This window comes from Bemisia tabaci, chromosome 2 (genome assembly GCF_918797505.1).
Source record: "Bemisia tabaci chromosome 2, PGI_BMITA_v3".
Taxonomy (NCBI): domain Eukaryota; kingdom Metazoa; phylum Arthropoda; class Insecta; order Hemiptera; family Aleyrodidae; genus Bemisia; species Bemisia tabaci.
The window spans coordinates 4,560,606-4,585,514 of record NC_092794.1 but is presented as its reverse complement, the minus strand read 5'-3'; the positions used below and the strand labels follow the sequence as shown (position 1 = coordinate 4,585,514).

Genomic DNA, 24,909 nt, shown 5'->3' with positions numbered 1-24,909 from the left:
CGTAACGCTTGAAGCACCATTACGAATAAGACAAACTGACACAAACACAGTATGGAAACAGAGGGAGGGAAAGGATGCGCATTTACGACGGCGCTGAGCTACAACTATTCGTACTCAATGGACGTCCGTGCTGCATCTGAAAAATTGAAGGCGCGATGACGCGAAGCGTGAGCTCTCAATACTCTGCTAAATGCTGTCAATGAGGTGTCGCACAGATTCGGAAGAAAAGTTAAAAAAGAAACCCGAATACTTCTTTCCTGTCGACTGTGTTGATACTCGTTATTTCTACTTTTTTCTGGTTCTTATCTGATTCTTTTTTGGTATGGATTTGCAGACCCGCGTCTTAAGCTCGTGTAAACCGCAGCACTAGCTCGGTTCTTTTGGAAATAACGGTGCTTTGATGCGTCTGGCGCCTTAATTTTTTATGTTTTCTTTTATTTCAGAAGTCCGTCGGTTACTTCAATTCGTCCAATATTCCAATTTTTACTCTGTGCGATTAATAAACTTTGAACCTGCAAATAGCGTAAACTTGTGCTGTTTTGCCAAGATACCTGATAGACCTGAGCCCTTCTCAACGTAGGGGATGCCCAACCAAGTAATATCTCATTACGCTCCTTTAACCACACAGAAAAAAAAAAGTGAAGTTGATTTAACATTGTGGATGTAAAAAAAAGTGTGCAAGAACTTATAAAATGCTGAACTACCCGCTACAGCAGTTATTTTAGCAACTTAAAGATGTAAAACTAACTGCTGCAGCGGTTAATTTAGCGTTTTATAAATTCTCGCACGCTTTTTTTTACATGTAGAATGTTAAATCAACTTCACTTTTTTTTCGGTGCAGCCAAGGATCTACACCTTCAGCGGGTCGATTATTGAAATTGATAGACAAAGCTATAGACAAAGGAGACATAGGGGGTATAAAGCAATCCTATTGGTTGAAATGGGTGGTTCTCATAGACGAAGGGGGATAATGATAGACTAACTGTCGGGTCTCTCGTGGGTTGCCGTTAGTTAGTCTATTACCTACCTCCTTTGTCCATTGCAACCACCTGCTTCTACCAATAAGATCCCTCCACATCCTTTTTGTTTTCTTTGTCTATAGCTTTGTCTATAGCTTTGTCTATCAATTTCAATAATCGGCCCGCAGATGCGAGCCAATCCGACCCTACGTTCCAACGTGCGGCGTAACGGCGGCAACGAAGCAAGACACCAGGGCCAGGAGGTAGCGCATCCCTATACAAAAGCCTCTGTGACTTTGATCGGCACTAACGATAACGCGATGGGGGTGTCGTTGGAATTCGGCCGTTAGTAATGAGCCTTGAGGACCGGAGTTTCTGTAATGAACACTTTCAAAGAGGCGGATTGCCCGGGCCGAGCTGCGAAGTGACCGCCACACGACACCACCACTTGACACGCCGCCGCGCGCCGCGCTCTATACTCAGCCACTTGACCTCAGCCCGTCCCATTCTCGGTGAAGCGACGAATTCTTGTGGGTTTACATACAGGACCCTTTGTTCTACCTCGCGGTTACAGGATTCGCGCTTCGGATGGGTTGAGGTGGAGGGAGCTTCGATACAGGCAGGAATGTTTCAAACTCGAGTTGGCATTTAAGCATAGAGCAAAAAAAAAGGGGGTGTTCGCATCTTGAGGATTGCTTGACGTCGGTCGGTACAACATGGCGTCGATATTCCAGTAAAATCCGGAATAGAGAATTTGTAGGTTTCTGAAATTTGATGAATTTCGTGTTTAAGTGGAGATTACTGCGTGTACTGAACACGAGGATACCCTTGGTTCATGAACTGAACAATTATTAGAGAAGATACGACAAAATACTCTAATCTACTAAAATACGTGTGTCTAAATGGGGAATTTTGCCATTAGGCGATCATAAGGCGGTGCATTTTCTCACTTTTAAATCTATTTTTATACTATTTCCCTTATCAGAAAAAAAATTATAAAAAATACTGTGAAATCAGCTCTTAGTCAGTACTTTTAGATGAAGCAATAAAACATGTGCTTGCAAATTCGCCATTCAAAGTATGAAAAACGGACCATAATGTCCGATTTTTTTTGCTCAAATCAACTCACGATAATTCCAAACACTTTATGTAGAATTACGTTCTTCCGTAAACTACACCATTTCCAAGAAACTCGACGATAAAAATCGTCCGCACCGATTTATGTCATCAAAAAAATCCAAGATGCTCAAAATGCAAACACCTCTTTTTAATCTCTAAGGCATTTAAAGGCTGGATCGCCTGCTCTCTAGATGATATTCGGTGTTCTTAAGATGATATAATGGTACATACATCGATATCTAGCAGACAAACAGCAATCGCCGGCAATTAACAAGCCACTATTGATAAATAGAAAATCACGAAATTCAAAAGTAAAGGAACAAGATGAAAGCACCCGCTATTCTTCATTGAATGGTCTAGTTGCAAACTTCAGAAAGAGCATGAAAAAAAAGAGAAAATGTTGCACAAATTGTCAAGTTAGTGTTATGTAGACTTTTTCAATGCACTCATTGCGATTTTTGAGCCATTTTTAATTAGAAATAACTCTCATTTTTGCTTTAGTTTATGATTGCGACAAACGCATTGCAACAAATCATTTTTCCTCGTATAAAAATATGGTAGGAACATGGCACACTCAAGAGAGCGTGTGGTAAAATCCGTGACCTGAGTTGGATTTGGGTCGGATAGGCAACTAAACTGACCTCGCGACAAAGCGTAGGGTATCACTGAAAAATGAAGGTGCTCCAGGTCGAGATTGTGTTTTTTCTTTGTTCTCTCCGTTCATCGCTTTGTTTTCCGATTTCAATGATCAGCCCGTAGTGGAGGGTCTCTTCTTGTCTCCACGCAAGAATAGCATTGAATGAGCACTCTGCATTAATAAAATACACTCTTGTCGAGGACGCATTGATCTGTTCGGAAGTGGAGCGGTTAAAGCGAGCGCTCTCGGATGTAATGGCGGCTGAAATTCGAGAAACTATAGGAGATCGGGTTGAGCTTGAAGAAATAGCTGGTGGATATCGGTGACATCGGTTGCGAGGTGAGGGAGTGCGGGGACCGGTTGGAAGGAGCTTTGATGTGGTATTTTGCGCCTTTCGACCAAGTTTACTTCCTAACTGCCGGGTGCAATTGCCGCAAGTGGCTTTAAGTGTCGCTCTCCTCCACCTGACGCGTAGACGCGACTATGTCAGCGTCTCTTCTGCCGCAGGCCCACACCGGCCTCCTAACCATAAACCGCGTAACTCCCGAGGTAGACAAATGTGGATAAGTGGTTTTCCTCTAACTAAGTCTGCGAACATCGCTCCGTCGCGCTTTATCTAACCTCCTTGACCTTGTTCCTGCCTCATCTTCAGTTCGCTCATACTGTTAAGGAAAAACGCCGTATGAACCGTGAGGCGTTGCTAAATTTCCGTCGGGAAATCACGAGTTTATGGGAAAATTTGTAAATATTTTTCTTCCAATTTTTCAGGTAATTTTGTTCGCAATCTACCTACACTGAAAAAAAATTGAAGTTGCTTCAACATCCAGGATGTAAAAAAAGTGTGCGAGAACTTAAAAAATTCTGAATCGCCCGCTACAGCAGTTACTTTAACAATGCCGAGTTGTAAAACTGACTGATGTGAGGGTAATTCAGCATTTTATAAGTTCCCGCACAATTTTTTTACATCCAGAATGTTAGATCAACCTCACTTTTTTTCGGTGTAAAGTTCTTGAAAATTTCTCGGAGAAATATTCGTAACTTTCCTCAAAAATAAAAATTTTATCGAAGGAAAATTGGCAACTCCCGAATGTTCGTGCGGCGTTTTCCCTCAGCGCGGCAGCATAGCCACTGTTATTTCACCTTGTGGATGCCTTGAAATCTTCAGGCAGTTAGAACAAATCGTAACTGGATACGGAAAGTAGTACATTGGTCTTCTTTGAGAAGATTATTTATTTTAGAGTGAGAATGTTAGTTACATTTAGTGGTACATTAAGGCTCTGTGTTGAAAAAAAAAATGAAAAAGTAAATATAGGAGCTCGGTTAAATATGTTCTAAGCCTCGAAATCGCATTCAGAAAGTTGAGTAAGTACATTTACACAAATTCATGAAATGTATCGATGGCTAAAGTGCGACACCATGTGTCTTCATCGCGATGTTTCAAGAGCTCTGCTCTTAGATTATTTTTTCGAAGAGGAGCAAGTCAACTTTAAATATACAATGTTTACAGAATATTTTATTTACGGAGAAGAAAATTCAAGGGAGTTTTCAAGAAATTACGTTGACTAGTTTTTCAAGGAAAGCAGAATATCACTGGAAGTCTCGCAAACGAAGGTACGGGGTCCCACACTTTCGTTATAGATTTATGAAAAAGTATGCATGGTATACATTCAAATGAAATGAAACACAACAGATAGGTTGGAGTATTTTCATTTTATTTAGTGCAAATTTGATCTATTTAAATTGATTTACTATCGGAAGGATGATTCCTCTATGCAATATCGTCTCAATACCTTGCGTAACCAAAAAGTCATCGTGATTCCAAGTTGCGCGAGGCACTGCTATCAGCTCTCGGCCATTTCCCAGCCTACTGTATGCGGCTCGAACATCCTGAGGTGGAAAGTGCAAATATTCGATCAGTGAGATACGTGATAAAATTAGAGAGAAAACGCGCGCAGCAGCGAAAATCAAGTAATGCACTTGTTACTAACCTTGCAGAATGAGCTTGATTCAAGTTGAAAATATGTTCTCAACTTTCATACACAAAATTGATTTCAAAACCGCCTGAAGCAAACTTCTTGATAATACAAGCAAACGAAACATTATCTACTTCTACTTACTCTCTTGAATAAACTTTATGCAAGGTCCGCCGTTTCGTTATTCTAAGAGCTCCATGAAGCCTTAGATGGCTAAGCCAATCAGATGTTGATCTTCCAGTGGTCATACTCTACCTGTAATGGCACTACATTGAAGTATATTTATCTCCATGCATATAGTAACCTCAAATCTTAACACCTTTTCTTCCATACCTACTTATCAATGAAGGCCATAGGTCTCCTCTAAATCCTTTCAAAACTGTATCACTCGAAGAAATCATGAGACGTGTGCTTACTAATTTCAAGTGATTTTTTTTCCTACGTAACACTACACCGTCAACTTACACTATGGATTTCTCACAAGTTATTTTTTCCCCCTTTAAAATAAATTAACTGGGCCCATTTTGGCCAAAAATCACGTAAAAATGTTCTAATTTTGGGAGAATCAAAATAACTGTCGTGGGTTTGCCATTCCAAGCGGACTTGTGCTTATGATATATTTATTCCCCGTTAAAATAATTATTAAATTACCCCTTCGGCAGTCAGCAAGTCATTCTGGCCGTAGACGAAGAAAGTAGGACAGGTAATATTCGCGAAGTCTGCCTCTGGGGGTGTTGGTGAATTGTACACCTGCATATTGTTTTCTTCCGAGCCATAGTCGTAAAGGAAAAGATGTCCTGCCAAAATTAAAATTATAAAGCTAAGTTCATGAAACAAAGTTTTTTTTTTCAAAAAAAAAATAAAAAAAAATAAAAAAAATAAATAAAAATGAATGGAAAGAACACATTGTAACTATTAACTTTGGTTATACTTATGCTGTTTTTTGTCGTACAAAATGTTTGAAAATAGGGTTAAGTTAATAAAGTTGTCAATAGTAGCATCAGCAATAATTAATAATAACCAGAAGCATTTTATGTCCTTTTAAAAATGGGACGGATCACGAGTAAAGCAGCTGGAAATTAAAGAGAAACATTCAAACAATAAACGGAAATAATCAATAAAAATCGGTGAAAAAGAATTAAAAGTTTATTTAACGCCACAAAAGACACTCGAATATCGACGAGCACCAAGTGCAGTCATACACAGGAAAGCTTTTTCAGTTTTTAGTGCCATTAAACGATTACATGAAGCGAACTGTCCCCAGGAGGGCTGCCACACAGGGAGAAAATCTCTAGATATCATAGAACAAAACTCATTTCTGACGAAAATCTTCAGCGTAGAAGGAATTTTTCGTGAGTTTTAGTTATTTTGTAAAACCTATATAATTTGCGTTTGTAAGAAGAATCGCAAGTTAACATGGGGTACATTTAATTTCGGCTTCGTAATTAAGATTCGCAGTGTCTTTGAACGCATTAAAGCGAACTAAAAATAGGTACATGCTTGTCTCTACAGCAACATTACATTATATTTCAAAAAAATCTGTATTAATTGGACGTATTTCTATCAAACGGACCTAAGCGCCATAGGGGGAGGAAAGAAGAGGGGGGCTTGGATTGGCAGGTGTTGCGGAACGCGATGCTCGCTCCTCCTGTACTCGCAATGCTTTTCCATGGCGCTTAGTTCCGTTTGATAGAACGCGCTATCCGGGATTCTAAAATCTTCAAAAGGAACTCAATTTGGCGCTTAGTTCCGTTTGACAGAAATACGTCCAATTTTATTAATATACATTCTGGATGTATAAAAGAATGCGAAAACTCATATAACGCTGATTTAACCGCCATATCAGTTACTATTGCAATGTCAAGATATAAAGCTAACTGCTGTGGCGGTTAACTCAGCGGTTTGTGAGTTGTCGCACACTTTTTTACATCCAGAATGTTAAGTCAGCATCCTTCTTTTTCGGTGCGGATGATTGGTGACAATTTGATAAAGAGCGGAGGCTTCTTTCAAGTAGATGCTTCGCCCCGAAGCTATATCGATCCCATTTTCTCAATACTTGATTTTCGCACTTACGGCTCTCTTCACTATACTGCTGTGCTAAGGAAAAACGCCGAATGAACCTTCAGGCGTTGCCAAATTTCCTTTGATAAAACACGAATTTTCTGGTAAACTTCTGAATATTTTCCTTCCAGTTTTGCAGATAATGGAGATGTTACATGTGTAGGAATTTGCGATTTGACTATTGATACTTATGTAAAAGTTCGCGAGAAACACGATGGTGCCACTGGTTCTCTCTGAAATCAACTCTCGAGCTCAAAAAAAATTCTCAAGTTGAGGCCAAAATGGAGGGGATGTCCCACGCCATCCTGAGAGTCCACGTCTACATCAAGACAAACTCTCCATGCAAAGATATGGAGCAAATACATTAGCAGTGATGCCGTGTTTTCAGTTATCGAGTCCCCAAATAAAGTGGCAGCCCTGTCAATGTATGTGCTCCCCATCTTTGCATGGAGAGTTTGTCTTGATGTAGAGGTGGACTCTCTGGATAGCGTGGGATATCCCCTCCATTTTGGCCTCAACTTGAGAACTTTTTTTGAGCTTGGGAGTTGATTCCAGAGAAAACCAGTGGCACCATCGTGTTTCTCGGGAACTTTTACATGAGAATCAATAGTCAAATCGCAAATTCCTCACACATGCAACATCTCCCTTTCGTTCGCGATTTCACCTCAAGTCCCAGAAAATTTCAGGGGAAAATATACGTATATTTACCAAAAAAAGAAACATTTTATCGAAGGAAATTTGGCAACTCTCAAATGTTCATACGGCGTTCTTCCTCAGTACGGCAGGATACGGCAGCAATATTTGCTGGCTCAGCAATATTCTTTTTCCGACGGATCTCAGAGTGTAAATATCGATGAATTTCGGGGTAAAAGAATTGCACACCGGTTCCTATTGTTTCATATCGAAAGCTCAGATCACTGTGCGTTCGTCGCGGTGGCCCGCGGGGTGGTGGAGAGGAGGGGGGCAATACTCGATCACAGTGAGCACGTGCGTTCACGACAACTCTTAATCACGGCGATAATCGTTTTAATAACGGGACTCCCTTGATTTATGATGCAACAAATCACTGCATCAATGCTGGATGCCGAACCCAGCGCGGAATTAAGTTGTCCCTCATCTGGGGATCGGTCACTGCCCGCCAAAATCAACTCGTCCCTCGGCCGATACGAGGGCGTGACTCCGTTTTCGCACGATTCATCGGAAGCATGAGTGTATACGGACTGAAGGGTTCATCCCTGAGTGCAGTTCCACCCACTCGTCATTGGCCACCCTCCTCGCTTTCAGCTACAACGTACCCCGTTCGCTCGGTGTCCCGTGATAAGTCTCGTAATCAGGGATTTGTCGACTGGTCACCGAGAGTTTGATGAAGCCTCCATGGAGCGTCAGTAATGATGCTAAAAATTATACTGGTCAACATGTTTTTTTTTCTTTTTTAGATTTTATTATTGTATAATGAGCGATCAGGGGTAGATTTTTAGCGCCGCTGAAAATGACTTCCGTTTTCCTGGGTCCGCTCGATTTTCTCCGGAAAATTGGAATTTTCCCTAAAAATCGAGCTTTTCTAAAGAAAAGTCAATTTTCCGGAAAATCTGTGCATGATTGAGAAAAAGTAAGGGAATTTTTGGATTTAGCAGCCAAAATTACACAGGAATCCACGTAATGCATGCCTATTAAAGTTTTAATATGACTTTTCTCCAGAAAATCTCAATGCCTAGGGAACATTCCGATTTTTTCGGGAAAATTGAGCTGACCCTGTAAATAAAATGTCATTTTTGGAATCAGCGCCAAATATCTATGTGGTATCCGTGTGGTACAACTATTACTTTGGAGTAGCAAACTGTTTAAATCTGAGCACTGGGATGTATACCTGCATCTCTTTGCTGTAAATAATGTTTGACCATTTTCAAAGAGCTGCTTTTCGGCGTAATGAGAAATATTAGCTGCTCCAGTTCCTGTGGAATAACAAATCTTTACGTTAATGGTTGGAGGATTTTTAAGAACAGCCTTATAAATGGAGCCCAATAACAAAACTATTACCATTGCTGAAACTATGATAAACTGGCCTCTACAATTCATTGTTAGAGAGAAATCTGTTCGTTTTGAAAAAGAAGTAAAAAATGGTGCGATGTTTTCTATGTATTAACAACAGATGTATCTGGAGTGCAGATGAAGTAAATTCATCAACACTACCTTCTTTATTGTACAACTTGCTTTAGTCAGTTTTTTTGGTAATGATCTGGCATTGGACCCAATGTTTAATATACATACACCTCAAAACCTGAGTCATTAATCGAAAAGTAGCGAATTCCATTGGGACGTTCCAGAATAACTACCAGCAATGTACTATTTTCGTTAGGTCACTGGATGGGTTTTTTTAAGCATGGAAAGAAATGTATACTAGTGCGAAAAACAATTTTTTAAGATGGATATCTTTGGAACAGGAGAAAATTAAAAGTAATTCGTCAGAAATTTCACCCTTTTGAGTGAAGTTACATCACTCCTTCCTGTAAGTAATCTCTTGCCATTTAAACAGATGCCTCATTTTATGCCAGCGGCGAGGCGTGAATGCTCGATTATCGATATTTCCTCACTTGGAGATGTGGTAAAGAATCGATTTTTGAGGTGTTCGTTGCAAAGGCCCTAAATATCGATCCTTTTCCATTGGTTAAAATAGCAGATCAATCTAGGTATGTATTAAAGCTTTAGCCGTAGCACCTACCGGCGTTAGATTTTTCTCGTCGTTCCCAACAATTGCGCTGAGCTGGCCTAAGCAAAGCCTAAGTGACACGTAGTTTGATGTACAGTATCGTCGTGATATCACACCCTTAATTTCTCCGTGACCCAAAGCGTTTAGGAAAAGTTCAGCGAAATTTCCAACAGTTGTAAAGTCCTGGAAAAGAGAATGAACGACTATGAAATGAACGTATTTCTGCTAAACAGAACGGGCGATAGGTGGGAAAACGAGGGGTGTGCTTGTTAGTTGAGGGCCGTAAGAATGAATGGGAATTATAAAGCGCCAGTGACGTCAGAAAAGCCACCTATCTTCGAGCTCAACCTTTATTTTGGAACTATCAATAACAATTAGACCATAAGTCTTTGATAAGTAAAATCAAAATCTCGCTCAGTTTATTGAAAGTGCTTGATGTGAGTAATCTCTTCAGTGTCGTTCTGCATCGAATACTGCCGTGCTAAGAAAAAACGCCGAGAAAACTAATGAAGATTCGAGAGTTGCCAAAAATCCGACGCGATGTAAGCGTATTTTTCCTTGAAATTTTCCGATATTTTGGATTAAATGAAAATAAATTTGTCTGAAAATTTTTGGGGGGAAAATATTCACAATTTTTCCAGTAAATTCTTTTCTTATCGAAGGAAATTCGGCAACGTCTAAAGGTTTATACGGCGTTCTTCTTCAGCACGACAGAATAGTGAGGTTCCGACTAGGAACTAAATCTTAAATTAAATGTTGAAAGCTTGGAAGGCTGCCAAAGCGTCGTGTTCTCTGGATTATAATTATTAGTTCAGGCAATCTAGCAAAAAATTGGACCTTAGGTGGAAAAAAATCGGAAGCAAATTCCAACTAAAGGGCGTTGATGTACCCCAGTAGGAGTGTAGTTTCTGAAAATTCCCCAACTTTCCGACGTGCGGAAAGCCCTGAAAAATCAGGGAACTCCCTGAAAATTTGCCAATTTTCAAACGCCCATAACTTGGCGTCAAATTATCGTATTGAGGTCATTTTTTTTTTAAATTGTCAGAAATTGAGTCAGGTACATGTTAACGACAACTACGTTTGGATAAAAATTTACCACAGTTGTCAAATTTACGAAAAATTGAAAATTTGTTTTTTCGAAAAATCTTTAAAGCTTATTTCAGGTCCCAAACCGTTAGAAATCGGAAAAAATGGCTTCTACAAAAGTTGTAGAAAATGTTTTAAGCTTTAAAACGGTATATTAACGAAATTTGTACGATGATTTGTTGCCAAACTACGCGCAAAAAACCCGGGATTTTTTTCCCGCGCGAGAGCGGCGGATCCTTCCGACTCAACGCGTAGCCACTTGTTAAAATCTAAAATTTCTCCAGGATCTTACTTTTAACATATAATTATGAAATTGGGAGTATCTACTTGTTCAATAAAAGTATGAGAACACCCCCTCTCCTTCCATCTCTATCCCTTGTTGCCATAATTATCATAAAAATGTTATCTCTATCGCGTTAGTCAGAGAGAAATACGGTTTGACCCGGAACGAATTGCATAACACACTTTTCCTATGTAAACGCTATCAGTAGATCCTCCTGAACAACATACTAAAATTTTACCACGGTCCGACCCCGTGGCACCCCCCCCCCCCAATGCCTAAAATCAAGATGGCGGCCATAATAAGGCCGTATGGGATTTCGGTATTTTAAAATGTTCCTATATTGTCATGTGAGGTATCTTTTCCTACGTAATTTTGGTCGCAGATTTCATATATAAAGTCAAATAAGCCCCCGGGTCAAAAGGGGTGCCCCAAATCCAAGATGGCGACTAAATTTGAAAGGCAAGGGAGGTCATTTTTTAACTTTTACGTGATTGGGCAAGTGAGGTATCATTTCCTACATAATATTGGTCGTGGATTTCATTAATGATGTCAAAACAGCTCCCCGGTCAAAGGGAGTGCTCTAAATCCAAGAGGGCGGCTAAATTTGAGAGGCAGGAGGGGTGCATTTTTGAAAGTTTTACGTGAAAAGGCGGGTGTGGTGCATCAATTCCTGAATAATTTTGGTCGAGAATTTCATTATTTAAGTCAAAATAGCTCCCCGGTCAAAGGGGGTGCTCTAAATCTAAGGGGGCGGCTAAATTTGAGAGGCTGTAGGGGTGCATTTTTAGATTTTTACAAAAAAGGCGAGTGAGGTGTATCAATTCCTATGTAATTTTGATTCTAGATTTCATGTATCAAGTCGAAAAAGCCCGCTGGTTGAAGGGAGTGCCCCAAATCCCAGAGGGCGGCTACATTTGAAAGGTGGAAGGGTGCATTTTTTAAAAAAAAAAATCCACCTAACACGGCAAGGAAGGTGTCTATTTCCGTTTATTTCTGGCCTTGGAACAGAAATTAGGTGTGAAAAGTTTCTTTAATAAAACAAAGATTATAACAGTACGACTGATAGGAATGTATGCTAAAAAACGCGCGTTCGCCCTACCTATTGAGTTAACAAGCAAAACATACTCGCTTCCAATTTTCGTACGTCTCTAGCATTCCTTAACCATCTCTGCAAGAGGATTTATGCTCTTTTTCTTCGTCTATTCCCCATTACTGGACAGTGCATGAACTTAATTAAAATCTACGTATCCATATTCGGCACACACTTCCAATCCATGGTGCAGGGTGGTGCATGCGAAAGGATATGCAGATGTTGATATCGTTGATTGGGGTGTTTAAGCTTGCAAGAGCACCGCAACATAAATGTAATAGGAGAGGAGCCGGAACCATTTGTTTTTTTGTTAAATCAATCAGAAGACATCAATTTTTCTTTGCTCTTTAGAAGTGCTATTACTTTAACGCTAAATGCAAGACGATGGCTCAGAACATCCCTTGTATACGTCACAGAATCAGTCAACGTTTATGTAAGCAGCTACATGTTCTTGAATGCGTTTACTGGTTGCGATTCGACCTGCCATATGCACGGAATCAGAAAAGGAACTACATTCAATACGCGTGAAGAGATCTTTACCTGCAAGAATTTACCGAAAGGTTCTTAGATCCCAAGTAAAGTCTTCAACGAATATGGAAACCTAACCTTATATTGATGGTGCTTCATGGCTGAAAATGTTGGAGTTAATCTCTCTATTTGCGACGAAGATTTTACAAGCTGCAACTTTTTCCTTTGAAAACGTGATGACGGACGTTTTTGAGAGTCTCATTTTTGTGGCATCATAGAGAAGAAATGTTACGTCTTTTTCAGCTTTCCATATTCGTTGAAGACTTTACTTGGGATCTAAGAACCTTTCGGTAAATTCTTGCAGGTAAAGATCTCTTCACGCGTATTGAATGTAGTTCCTTTTCTGATTCCGTGCATATGGCAGGTCGAATCGCAACCAGTAAACGCATTCAAGAACATGTAGCTGCTTACATAAACGTTGACTGATTCTGTGACGTATACAAGGGATGTTCTGAGCCATCGTCTTGCATTTAGCGTTAAAGTAATAGCACTTCTAAAGAGCAAAGAAAAATTGATGTCTTCTGATTGATTTAACAAAAAAACAAATGGTTCCGGCTCCTCTCCTATTACATTTATGTTGCGGTGCTCTTGCAAGCTTAAACACCCCAATCAACGATATCAACATCTGCATATCCTTTCGCATGCACCACCCTGCACCATGGATTGGAAGTGTGTGCCGAATATGGATACGTAGATTTTAATTAAGTTCATGCACTGTCCAGTAATGGGGAATAGACGAAGAAAAAGAGCATAAATCCTCTTGCAGAGATGGTTAAGGAATGCTAGAGACGTACGAAAATTGGAAGCGAGTATGTTTTGCTTGTTAACTCAATAGGTAGGGCGAACGCGCGTTTTTTAGCATACATTCCTATCAGTCGTACTGTTATAATCTTTGTTTTATTAAAGAAACTTTTCACACCTAATTTCTGTTCCAAGGCCAGAAATAAACGGAAATAGACACCTTCCTTGCCGTGTTAGGTGGATTTTTTTTTTTAAAAAATGCACCCTTCCACCTTTCAAATGTAGCCGCCCTCTGGGATTTGGGGCACTCCCTTCAACCAGCGGGCTTTTTCGACTTGATACATGAAATCTAGAATCAAAATTACATAGGAATTGATACACCTCACTCGCCTTTTTTGTAAAAATCTAAAAATGCACCCCTACAGCCTCTCAAATTTAGCCGCCCCCTTAGATTTAGAGCACCCCCTTTGACCGGGGAGCTATTTTGACTTAAATAATGAAATTCTCGACCAAAATTATTCAGGAATTGATGCACCACACCCGCCTTTTCACGTAAAACTTTCAAAAATGCACCCCTCCTGCCTCTCAAATTTAGCCGCCCTCTTGGATTTAGAGCACTCCCTTTGACCGGGGAGCTGTTTTGACATCATTAATGAAATCCACGACCAATATTATGTAGGAAATGATACCTCACTTGCCCAATCACGTAAAAGTTAAAAAATGACCTCCCTTGCCTTTCAAATTTAGTCGCCATCTTGGATTTGGGGCACCCCTTTTGACCCGGGGGCTTATTTGACTTTATATATGAAATCTGCGACCAAAATTACGTAGGAAAAGATACCTCACATGACAATATAGGAACATTTTAAAATACCGAAATCCCATACGGCCTTATTATGGCCGCCATCTTGATTTTAGGCATTGGGGGGGGGGGGTGCCACGGGGTCGGACCGTGGTAAAATTTTAGTATGTTGTTCAGGAGGATCTACTGATAGCGTTTACATAGGAAAAGTGTGTTATGCAATTCGTTCCGGGTCAAACCGTATTTCTCTCTGACTAACGCGATAGAGATAACATTTTTATGATAATTATGGCAACAAGGGATAGAGATGGAAGGAGAGGGGGTGTTCTCATACTTTTATTGAACAAGTAGATACTCCCAATTTCATAATTATATGTTAAAAGTAAGATCCTGGAGAAATTTTAGATTTTAACAAGTGGCTACGCGTTGAGTCGGAAGGATCCGCCGCTCTCGCGCGGGAAAAAAATCCCGGGTTTTTTGCGCGTAGTTTGGCAACAAATCATCGTACAAATTTCGTTAATATACCGTTTTAAAGCTTAAAACATTTTCTACAACTTTTGTAGAAGCCATTTTTTCCGATTTCTAACGGTTTGGGACCTGAAATAAGCTTTAAAGATTTTTCGAAAAAACAAATTTTCAATTTTTCGTAAATTTGACAACTGTGGTAAATTTTTATCCAAACGTAGTTGTCGTTAACATGTACCTGACTCAATTTCTGACAATTTAAAAAAAAAATGACCTCAATACGATAATTTGACGCCAAGTTATGGGCGTTTGAAAATTGGCAAATTTTCAGGGAGTTCCCTGATTTTTCAGGGCTTTCCGCACGTCGGAAAGTTGGGGAATTTTCAGAAACTACACTCCTACTGGGGTACATCAACGCCCTTTAGTTGGAATTTGCTTCCGATTTTTTCCCACCTAAAATGCTAGATTGCCTGGACTATATTTCATTATAACTGCAATTATATGTAGAATTCCAATTTTATTGCAATTTCCAAAATCACAGTGAAGTTCAGGCTGTGGTATAATCCTAACATTTTGTTTGGCTATTTCAACTCTCCAATGCTAATAGATAGTTCACAAATACTTGCCGGAAAGATTTCATTCGCTGCCGTTCCAATATTCAACGACGTCTGAAACAGGGAAACAATTTTGATTTTCTCTTTTCAGCAATTCAGCATTTTCCTGATTAATACAGTGCAGATTAGCGCCTACAAGAGTGCAGGAATACTTCTCGCATTGCGTCTAGCACAGTGCGGTCGCTGGTTGGCGCCAAAAGCATATTAGCGCCTATGAGACTGTAGGAATACTTCACGCATTGCGTCTAGCACAGTGCGGTTGAAGGTCGGCGTGAAACGCACATTGCCAACTCTAAGAAAACTGTCTAATTCGACCTCCAAAAAACTAAAAATTCATATTGATTTTAGATCGAGGGTTTTTGTTCCTAGTCAAGTATAGTATCAGGCTTAAACATTCAATACAGGTACAGTGGTCCTCTCATATTAATTCGATGTTATCAGACCCCAAACAACGGACAAATCTGCTTAATAATTCAAAATGGTGCTGCAATAATGCTTTTTTATTCGAAATCAAATGGTACGCTCTGAACTTAGAATTGACAGATAAAGACAACCATTAATTCGAAATAGTAAGTTACGCTTGTGATTCCGAACTACGGAGCAATGAATCACGCTAAATAGAATTTCAAAGCATATTCATAAATCCTTTCAGCGCGCATTTCCTCAAGAGCCATCCTCAATCATTTGACATTTTGCTGATTCGAAATTTCTTTAATTTGAAAAAAAGTCAATAGTCTTTTCAGTTTCGATTTAGGAAGCATGCGCTGTGAAAAGATGCTTAATTGTAGCACTGGATTTATTTACCAAGATGTGAATATAATTTTTCCCCCAGCCGTCTAGTGGCTAAACTCCAATTTGGAACGCCGAAAAGATCCAAGTCTTTAAATTACGTCTATATTTTGTATTTTAAATATGTATCTTTCTTACTCTCCTTTTGCAGACGAGACTAATCAAATCATCAGGTTTATTTAGATGCGCAAAGTCACCGCTGACATGAAAAAATAAATAATAAAAAGTAAACGAATAATCATAACAGGTTATTCCATGATAGCTTTTCTCTTAATCTCTATGTTATTCCTCGTCATCCTCGTAAAGAATCTCTTCTCTTCTCTCTCTCTTTCGCGTTCTCTGTCTTGGTTGAAAAGAAAGAATAAAAGATGAGACCCTCGTGCTGTATGTGCACAAGACGTTACTTGCACACGACTGGAAGAAGCTAGAGGGAAGTGAAGGAGATAAAATCTGCACCTTTTGGAGATTATGGTCTGGAAACTAACATCTGTTACTTTTTGATTTAGTGACGCTTCTCGGTCACGCTGTAAGTGAAACAACAATTTCATCCCGAGAAAAATAACCACTAAATGTTGTTCCTTTTCAAAATAAGCACGTTGAGATGTTGGTGCGATATCTTTGCTCGCTCCACGAAGAAAAATATATATGAAGAGGCACTTGTTGATGTCCCACATACTTTCTCGTTAAACCAGGTCATGTGTTGCTTCTGCACCAAGCACCACCCTCATGACGATGCAAAGTCTTGGAAATGACGCCTTCAATAGGCTTAGCAAAAATGTTTGCACTTCAAAACAAGATTAGTAGGCAATGGCGTGACGCGGACTTGTATTTATCATCATACACAGTTTTGTGAGAATGTTTTAATGAGAGTCCGTCGCATTAAAAAAGTCTCAAATATGATTCCCTTAAACATGAAATCATATGTGACAATCAATAACACATCACTATGATTCAACTGCGTCAAATTTGTGTTCCGTATATAACCGAATTATACAATGTAATTCAGGAATAATTCGTCTTTTTTAAGAGAAAGGAACATAATTTAATTTCGGGTTTGCAAAATTTTCTTAAAGGATTCTTTTTTATCCGCAAATGATCGCGGAATTTTTGTGCAAAAAATTCCCGAGTTTTGCCAGACATCCATCACATACTTTTTACAAGGTAGTTTTAAATTTCCTTTCTTTGACGTCATATGAATTCAATTTTAAGGTGGGGTGTTTTGGGGGAGCCAAAATAGCAATATTCAGATGTCTATTATTTAATGACAGAATTTCTAGAAAATTTTTGAAAGGACATCAGAGTGAGGACAATTTTAAAATTGGGTACGGTCAGATTAAAGAATCGCATAAATGAATTCTTATCGTGAAATGAGAACTTACCCAAACGAGTTTGTTCAACAGCTCAAGCGCGGTCTGTAACAGTGTCGTAACAATCATAATTTAGTCAATATCTAAAAATCTAGAGATTGGGTTTGTTGTTTCTTTAACAATTGCAAATTATTTTTACTCATTCCAATATAATTAGATTAGATTAATTTCTTTAAAAATAAGAAAGAAAATGATGTTTTTAATTCCTCCAAAAATCACATAATATGGTCAAGATTCAGGCTGAAATCGTAAGTATAAAATACAAGGCCACAGCCTATTTATATTTGTACCGGTAAATTGAATGGAAGACTATTAGAATGCGTTTTATTCAGTCCGTCGGTACTGCCGTCTGGATACTGTTGCAGAGCCTGAAAAAAAAATTTCGAGCAATATGTTAGTTTCCATAATTAGCTTCAATTCCCGCATACTATGGCGTTTCGTGATTGATTTTACATAAAAAGGAGGGGTTGCGATTTGGGCCGAAATCGGCCCCTCCTCGGAATTGAGAAATTTTTGGATATATGGCAGTTAACGGTGCATATTTGACGGAAATAATCGAGTTTTGCCAATACTCACGTTTTTTAGCCGCGTAACAGGGGCCTAAACATGGCTCCGGTGCCGAAAATAGCTGTAATTTCGAGTTTTTCGCGGTTCTACCTCAGATTTCGACCTGGGCTCAACGGCGACGGGTGATGAGCTTCGAATATAGTGTCTAGGACACCTAGACACATAGCATACTTGAATATGGTCAACAGTCGCCCTTGGGCCAAACTTCAAAATCGAACTTTTCCAACTTCTTAGCCCGAAATAGCTGAAAATCCATGTTTTTCGCGGTTCTACCTCAGATTTCGATCTGGGCCCAAAGGCGACGGGTGATGAGCTTCAAATATGGTGTCGAGGACACCTAGACACGTAACATACTTGAATATGATCAACCGTCGCCCTTGGGCCCAACTTCAAAATCGAACTTTTCCAACTTTTCTAGGTGTCCTTGACACCATATTCGAAGCTCATCACCCGTCGCCTTTGGGCCCAGGTCAAAATCTGAGGTGGAACCGCGAAAAACATGGATTTTCCGCTATTTCGGGCTTAAAAGTTGAAAAAGTTCGATTTTGAAGTTGGGCCCAAGGGCGACGGTTGATCATATTCAAGTATGTTACGTGTCCAGGTGTCTTCGACACCATTCCAGCTCATCACCCGTCGCCTTTGGGCCCAGGTCGAAATCCGAGGTAGAACCGCCGAAAAACTCGAAATTACAGCTATTATCGGCTCCGGAGCCATGTTCAGGCCCCTATTTCGCAGCCAAAAAACGTGAGTATCGACAAAACTCGATTATTTCTGTCAAATATGCACCGTCAACTGCCATATATCCAAAAATTTCTCAATTCCGTGGAGGGGCCGATTTCGGCCCAAATCGCAACCCCTCCTTTGCGACTTTGCGTCGATTTTTCAGCTTGTATTTTTAGCGTTATGTATAAGGTAGTTAGCGTACAACGCACCTGTAGAGAAGGATCAGACCTGCACTCAGAGCGTCACGTATTTAATTAACGTCCCCAAAGTTTCCAAACGGCTGGGGAAACGTGGACCTCTATTGGAGGAAAGGAACCAAGCCACATCAGCTATTGCTAAATTTAACTAGACAATTTAATTTTTTGCAAGGAAACATTTTTGCGGATCTCTTAGAAAATGATGAGGAATTTATTTCTCTCTATGCAAAAAATTCACCAACATTGGCACAAAAATCCGCACAATTGCGTTTTCATGTGATAAATTCAATACCCCAATCAATTCGGCAATAGCTGATGTGGCTTGATTTCTTTCTGCATAACGCGGTCTAATCAACGTTATGGACTTACAGATAACATAAGACGCAAACCCTTGAGCTAAGGCGGATCCAGCAATTTAGCAGCACCGGATTTCCTCCATTTAAACCTATGTTAAATGATCGATTCTTGTCGGCACACCTGGCCCCTACAAGAATCGATACATTTTCATAGGTTAAATGGAGAAAAACAATGTTGCCAATTTACTGGATCCGCCAATGCCCTTGAAGATAAATGACCAATGCTGCATGCACGAAGGATGTTTTCTTGCCTTTTTAAAAAAATGAACGAGAAAAAGCAATCAGCGTAACCTTACTACAATTCCTCTTAAAAATCCGATCAGAAAAGGTCATTATTATAGTAGTGGTTGTTCACCTGCAGAATGGAGTTTGGCCAATCAAACAAGAACGAACAATACGAGTGTCTCTGTCCCTTCCCTGCAAGGACGATCAGAAAATATCGATCGAAGCCCAACGATCGATATTTCACCGATCATGACGCTGATGCGTTGGCCGTTTCGTTAAAATCCATAATTTTAGACCCTTATTATTGAGGCCGATTATTGAAATTGATAGACAAAGCTATAGACAAAGGAGACAAAAGAGATATGAAGCGATCCTATTGGTGGAAGCGGTTGGTTGCAATGGACAAAGGAGGTGGGTAATAGACTAACTAACGGCAACCCACGAGAGACCCGACTGTTAGTCTATCACTTTCTCACTTTGTCTATAGGAACCACCCGTTTCAACCAATAGGATCGCTCCATACTCCCTATGTCTTCTTTGTCTATAGCTTTATCCATAAATTTCAATAATCGGCCTGCTGACAATCACATAACGTTTTGCTCGACTCGCTCTATATGCGAGAAAAATCGACATTTTTGTCAGTATTTTCACGAAACCCAAGTAGAATTTTTGAACGGAAAAATTTGCGACGTTTTGCGATTAAGTTGCAATTTTTTGGCAATAAAATTGCAAGGATTATCAACAGCGATTATCCGCAATCTTGTCATAATTTTATCTCTATAAAATTGCGTTTAAAAAAATGAAATGCTATCTCAATTATCACGATTTTTTGTTTGATAACATTGCGATAAATTGCCGTTGATAAAATTGCGATTTTAGTGGAAAATGTGATGGAATCGCAATTTTTCATCCGATATTAATACAATAAATCGACTTCAATAAAATTGCGATACATTGGCCGATCAAATCGCACTTATCGCGATCACTGCTACTTGGGAAATTACCGCCGGAAAAAATAGACGTGTTACGCCAACGTTTGTGTAGTATCACCTGCGGTTACTTGCCTTGACGGGCAAATGTTTACCGTTCTTATGTGCTGGTTACACGCTAAAATTCCCATCTATTTCCGATCAAATGGTGACTGGTGCGCACCATCTACCATCAAATTTCTGCGGCCTGCAAAAATTTGATGGTAGATGATGGAGCTGTGGGGCTCATCCTTCATCTGATTTCCACACAACCGTGCTTATTTCATGCTTATTTCATGCTTATTTCAATCAACACGCTGTTTTAATTAATTTTACTCATCAATCTAGATAACTCTCGACCGCCATCTTGGTCATTATTTTGATTGAAATTTGACGGAAATTTGAGCGTGTAACCAGGTCATTTTATTTTAGTACCTGGAAAAGTTGTCCGAGGAACGGAGTGGTGAAGATCGGGGACCTGGAATATTGGAAAGTGGTGACGGGCGCAAGTGCGATGTAGGCTTTTACTTTCTCGTTGACATCCGGGAACCTGCTGGCGGCGACGTTGAAAGAGGTCGTGCCCATCGAGTGTCCGATGTAAATCAGCTGAGGGCTCCCTGTTTGCTCCAGAATGTAGTCTATCATTATTCTCACGTCTCTTTCGCCTAATGTGTCCCAACTGAAACAAGAGTGAAGCTGGATTCAATTACAGAGTCTACTAGTCCGGAAATAGTGCGATTTTTAACGGGTGGTCCGGTAGTACTGAAAAAGTGCGGTAATTCCGCAAGAAGGTCCGGAATTTTTTCCTTCATACCACGCGTGCACTGGAAAAAAAACACATTGGATTTAGAGTCCAGACTCTTAAAAACATTGACAAGAGAAAGGACTCTTGATTTAACAAGATTTAAGCTCAAATCAAAAGGAAATCCGCTCAAATTAAGAGGCTTGGTTCTTGATTTAAGCTTAAATCTGATTGAATCAAGAGTTTTTTTTCTTGTCGACGTTTTTAAGAGTCTGGACTCTAGATCCAATATGTTTTTTAGTAAAGCGTGGAAAGCATGCAGTCCCCACGCGTTCATTCTTAGAGTGGTATTTGCCTGCAAGATTGCAATTGTGCATCCGGTTAATCTTCAAGCCGCCTACGAAATTTTTAGACTACGTCATTTTTGTCGCAGTCCAAATGAGACTTTCAAATTTTCAAAATTTTTCGAATTTTGTCTGATGGGGGCACTGAAAAAGTACAAATGCAACAACAAAGACATTAATTCATTCGAATTTGCAATCTTTTACTCCTAAGTGCTTTTGCTCAAATTATCTTTATTATTTCAGCAAATACACAATGTTTCTTTATTTTGATCTTGTGGTAATTAACCAAATTTAAATTTTTACGTAAAAGTTAACTGACTGTGAATGAACCTATTGCTTTTGTCTCGCCTCCTGAAATATATTTCCAAAGTGTATTCTTTATGCAATTTTGTGGGTTCATTGAGGCATTTATTCACGTTCTGTTCGTCATCATCATCTATTATCTATTTTTCCGCCTTACTTGAACATAAATGAATAAAGTGACCTAGCAGTAACAATAAAGTGGATGCATCCATCGAAACGCTACCCAAATCCATCTCAGATTTTATTATTTCAGCAAAGCAACTCAGCCATATGGACCACATTTTGCAGTAAGGAGCCACTATTTCTTGCTCATTTAAGAAACAACATACATGCCATTGGTTTCCTCATGCAGAAAGGTGGTTTTATGGAAGAGGTGGAGATAGTGGTTCCGTTTTGCAAAATGTAATCCATATACATTAATACCTAGGAATTCCATGCGAACTTGTTCCGGATCATGGAAAATGCACTCATAAAATGTAGAAACGGGATATTGCTAATAGTTCTCCCATACACAAAAATCGAACACGAGAGATACCTATGCAACATCATATACATCTAAGCTGATTCCAGCGAGTGCCGAGAAATAGTAAATGGACGGCTACTGACTCACCTAAAATCCCAGTACTTCGGTGAATCAATATCGTAATTTTTGTTTATGAAGGAGTAGTCATTACCGCGAAAATTTCCAGCCCATCCATCAAAGCCCTCATCATGGAGCAGGAAACCTGAAATCGTACATCGATATTCACATGATTGTATATTCCGCGCAGTGGCGACGGCGAGGCGTGATAATCGATTATCGATATCTCCCCATATGAAGCTATGGTAAAGACTCGAGTATTATGGTGTTCGTTGTGAACGCCCCGATGATCGATATTTATTCATAGGTTTGAATGGCATATCAATCGATACATCGCAAAGCACGCCGTGCCACTGGTTCCGCGCAACGACCCGGATTCATAACTAATGAAAGTAATTTGTCTCGTGGATACCGTGATAGAACTCCAAGTCAATATTGAGTATCTTCATTCACCGAGAAAAAAAAAATTGGTAGCATTTACCATTCCTTCGTGCTGTATTTTACACAGCGTCAATTAAGAGTCAATTCTGCTAGAAGAAAGGTAAACGTTACTATATACTGGCACAGGTAAGCATTCCTCCGGCAAAATCGTTGAACGCTGTGTAAAATACAGTATGAAGGAATGGTAAATTCTACCAATCTTTTTTCTCGTTGTTATTTCCTGATCATAGTCATTCAAATTAATCTGAAGGAAAACAAGAATCGGACATGGAAAACATTTAATTAATATTTTACACATAAATCACTTTTTTTTCATGGAAAACATCTTAAGTTCCACCCTGCTAATTTTATTAAATGTCTTATTCCTCCCTGAAAGAATACGAAAGTTGTCGTCCGTCACTTGAAAATGGCGAAAATTCCACGTCTGGTAGAGTTTTTCAAAGACATGTCTAAGGAATTGCACCTGAAGTGAAGTAAAGCTTTCTGTACTCAGGACTCTTGCTCAAGTAATTAGGACTTAACTCGAGGCAAGTTTTATCAAAAGACATGAACAATGCAGCCCGCACACGGGCGGAAGCGAAATGCTTTTCCCCCAACGTTCCTCCCATTCGTTGCTCAAAGAGCACCCCTTATTTTTCATACAGTCTAAAATTCTTTTAAGAAACAAGGATTGTTTGTGCGAGCCCATCTAAAGGGCTTACCGTTCTTTTTAAGCTCAATTAACGTCTCAGGTCATGTAAGCTTGCTTTTGCAAGTGTCGACTTTTAGGGTTGTTTGCTCCTCTGAGGCAGTCTACTCTGCAATGACTACTGTAACTTCTTCCCAGCGGAGCTTATTCAATTTTGGTTTCTATTCATATGTTTTATATTGAATTGCGAATCAAACTTTCAGTAAACAGGAGAAATAGTATTAAAAAGTTTCTTAGAAAATATTTATTTTATCAAAGAAAACTTGACAATGTCGAGATCGAGGCTTTGTGGATGTTCTCCTGTAGCATGGCAAGCATGCGTAGTATTGGCTGTAATTTTCTCGCTTTGCACACCATGTAGACGTATTTCTATCAAACGGACCTAAGCGCCATAGGGTGAGGAAGGTAAAGGGGGTCTTGGATTGGCGGCGGAATCGGGCGTCCGACTTATTCCGTCCTACTCGCAGTGCTTTTCCATGGCGCTTGGGTCCGTTTGACAGAACGCGCTATCCGGGATTCTACATTCCTCAAAAGGAACTCAAATTGGCGCTTAGTTCCGTTTGATTGAAATACGTCCATGTGAAAAATGCTTAGGTACAGATTGCTTAAGCAAGAAAAATTTCATTTATGCTCTTATCATTTATATAGTACCATTGACTCTTATTAATTTAATTGGTTTTTTGAAAAAAAAGCTTATTGATTCAATATTAAAATGAATTTTTTATCTTACCCAAGCTTTTATTTTTTCCCATGGCAACGAAAGAATCTGAACTGTCTAGGAGGCCGTGCTGATAGTATACGGGGGTGGACCCTGGCTCCCCAGGGATACGAAACAACGTTAATAAGTATCCATCCGGAGTTTCCACCCTATGTATTTCAACGCGATAACCGTTTTGTAAAATCATTTCATCCTGTAAATAAAATTAACATTACACTTATAAGCGTTCTTAGTCAATGCGAGTCACAATAACGTGTAGCCAAAATCATTCGGAGTTGAATTAACTTGCAGCAGATTCATTCCTAGCCGTCCAGAGATCCCTTATTTCCCTGACCCCCTATCAATAAATTCTTCTTAGGCGTTCATAGTTCCCTCGAGTGCAGTGTATTTCACGACTGTCCGGAGTCCGGGGTCCGGTGGCGTGGCGTGAATGATCGATTATCGATATTTCCCCTTTTGAAGCTATGGTAAATAATCGATTATTAAGGTGTTCGTTGCGAACACCCTGACATTCGATTCTTCCCCAAGGTTTAAATGACAGATCAATCGATATATCGCAAAGCACGCTACGCCTTTGCCGGAGTCATTCACTCCGGTCCGTACTCGTATATGCATTACTCCTTTTTCAACTCCGAGTAAACGGCTTATTGCCAAGAGTGGCTCAATCATGCTACAGTATGTTGCGTGAAAATGTTTTCGTATTATATGTCCTTAATAGATTTCTTCAGAACGATGTATGTTTGCTTTTTCCTTCTTGCACTAATATCTTTACCAAAGAAATAAAAAGGTAATGAAAACTGTTTCGTTAATGAGTCTAGTTGAAAAAATTTAAAAAA

At 39.6% G+C, this 24,909-nt stretch overlaps 2 protein-coding genes across 2 annotated transcripts in view; one reads left to right on the top strand and one right to left on the bottom strand.

The window, feature by feature from the left end:
* LOC109039974 (uncharacterized) overlaps window positions 1-24,909 on the top strand; it is a 192,108-nt gene that overhangs the window by 39,451 nt on the left and 127,748 nt on the right. The window lies entirely within an intron of this gene.
* LOC109034990 (lipase 1-like) lies at window positions 4,409-24,473 on the bottom strand. The gene is made up of 8 exons (XM_072296483.1): window positions 24,086-24,473; window positions 22,257-22,371; window positions 20,693-20,936; window positions 17,512-17,589; window positions 9,469-9,639; window positions 8,617-8,701; window positions 5,340-5,485; window positions 4,409-4,602 (listed from the first exon to the last, which is right to left on the bottom strand). The coding sequence occupies exons 1-8, from the start codon at window positions 24,258-24,260 to the stop codon at window positions 4,447-4,449; spliced, it is 1,170 nt and encodes a 389-aa protein (XP_072152584.1). The 5' UTR covers window positions 24,261-24,473; the 3' UTR covers window positions 4,409-4,446.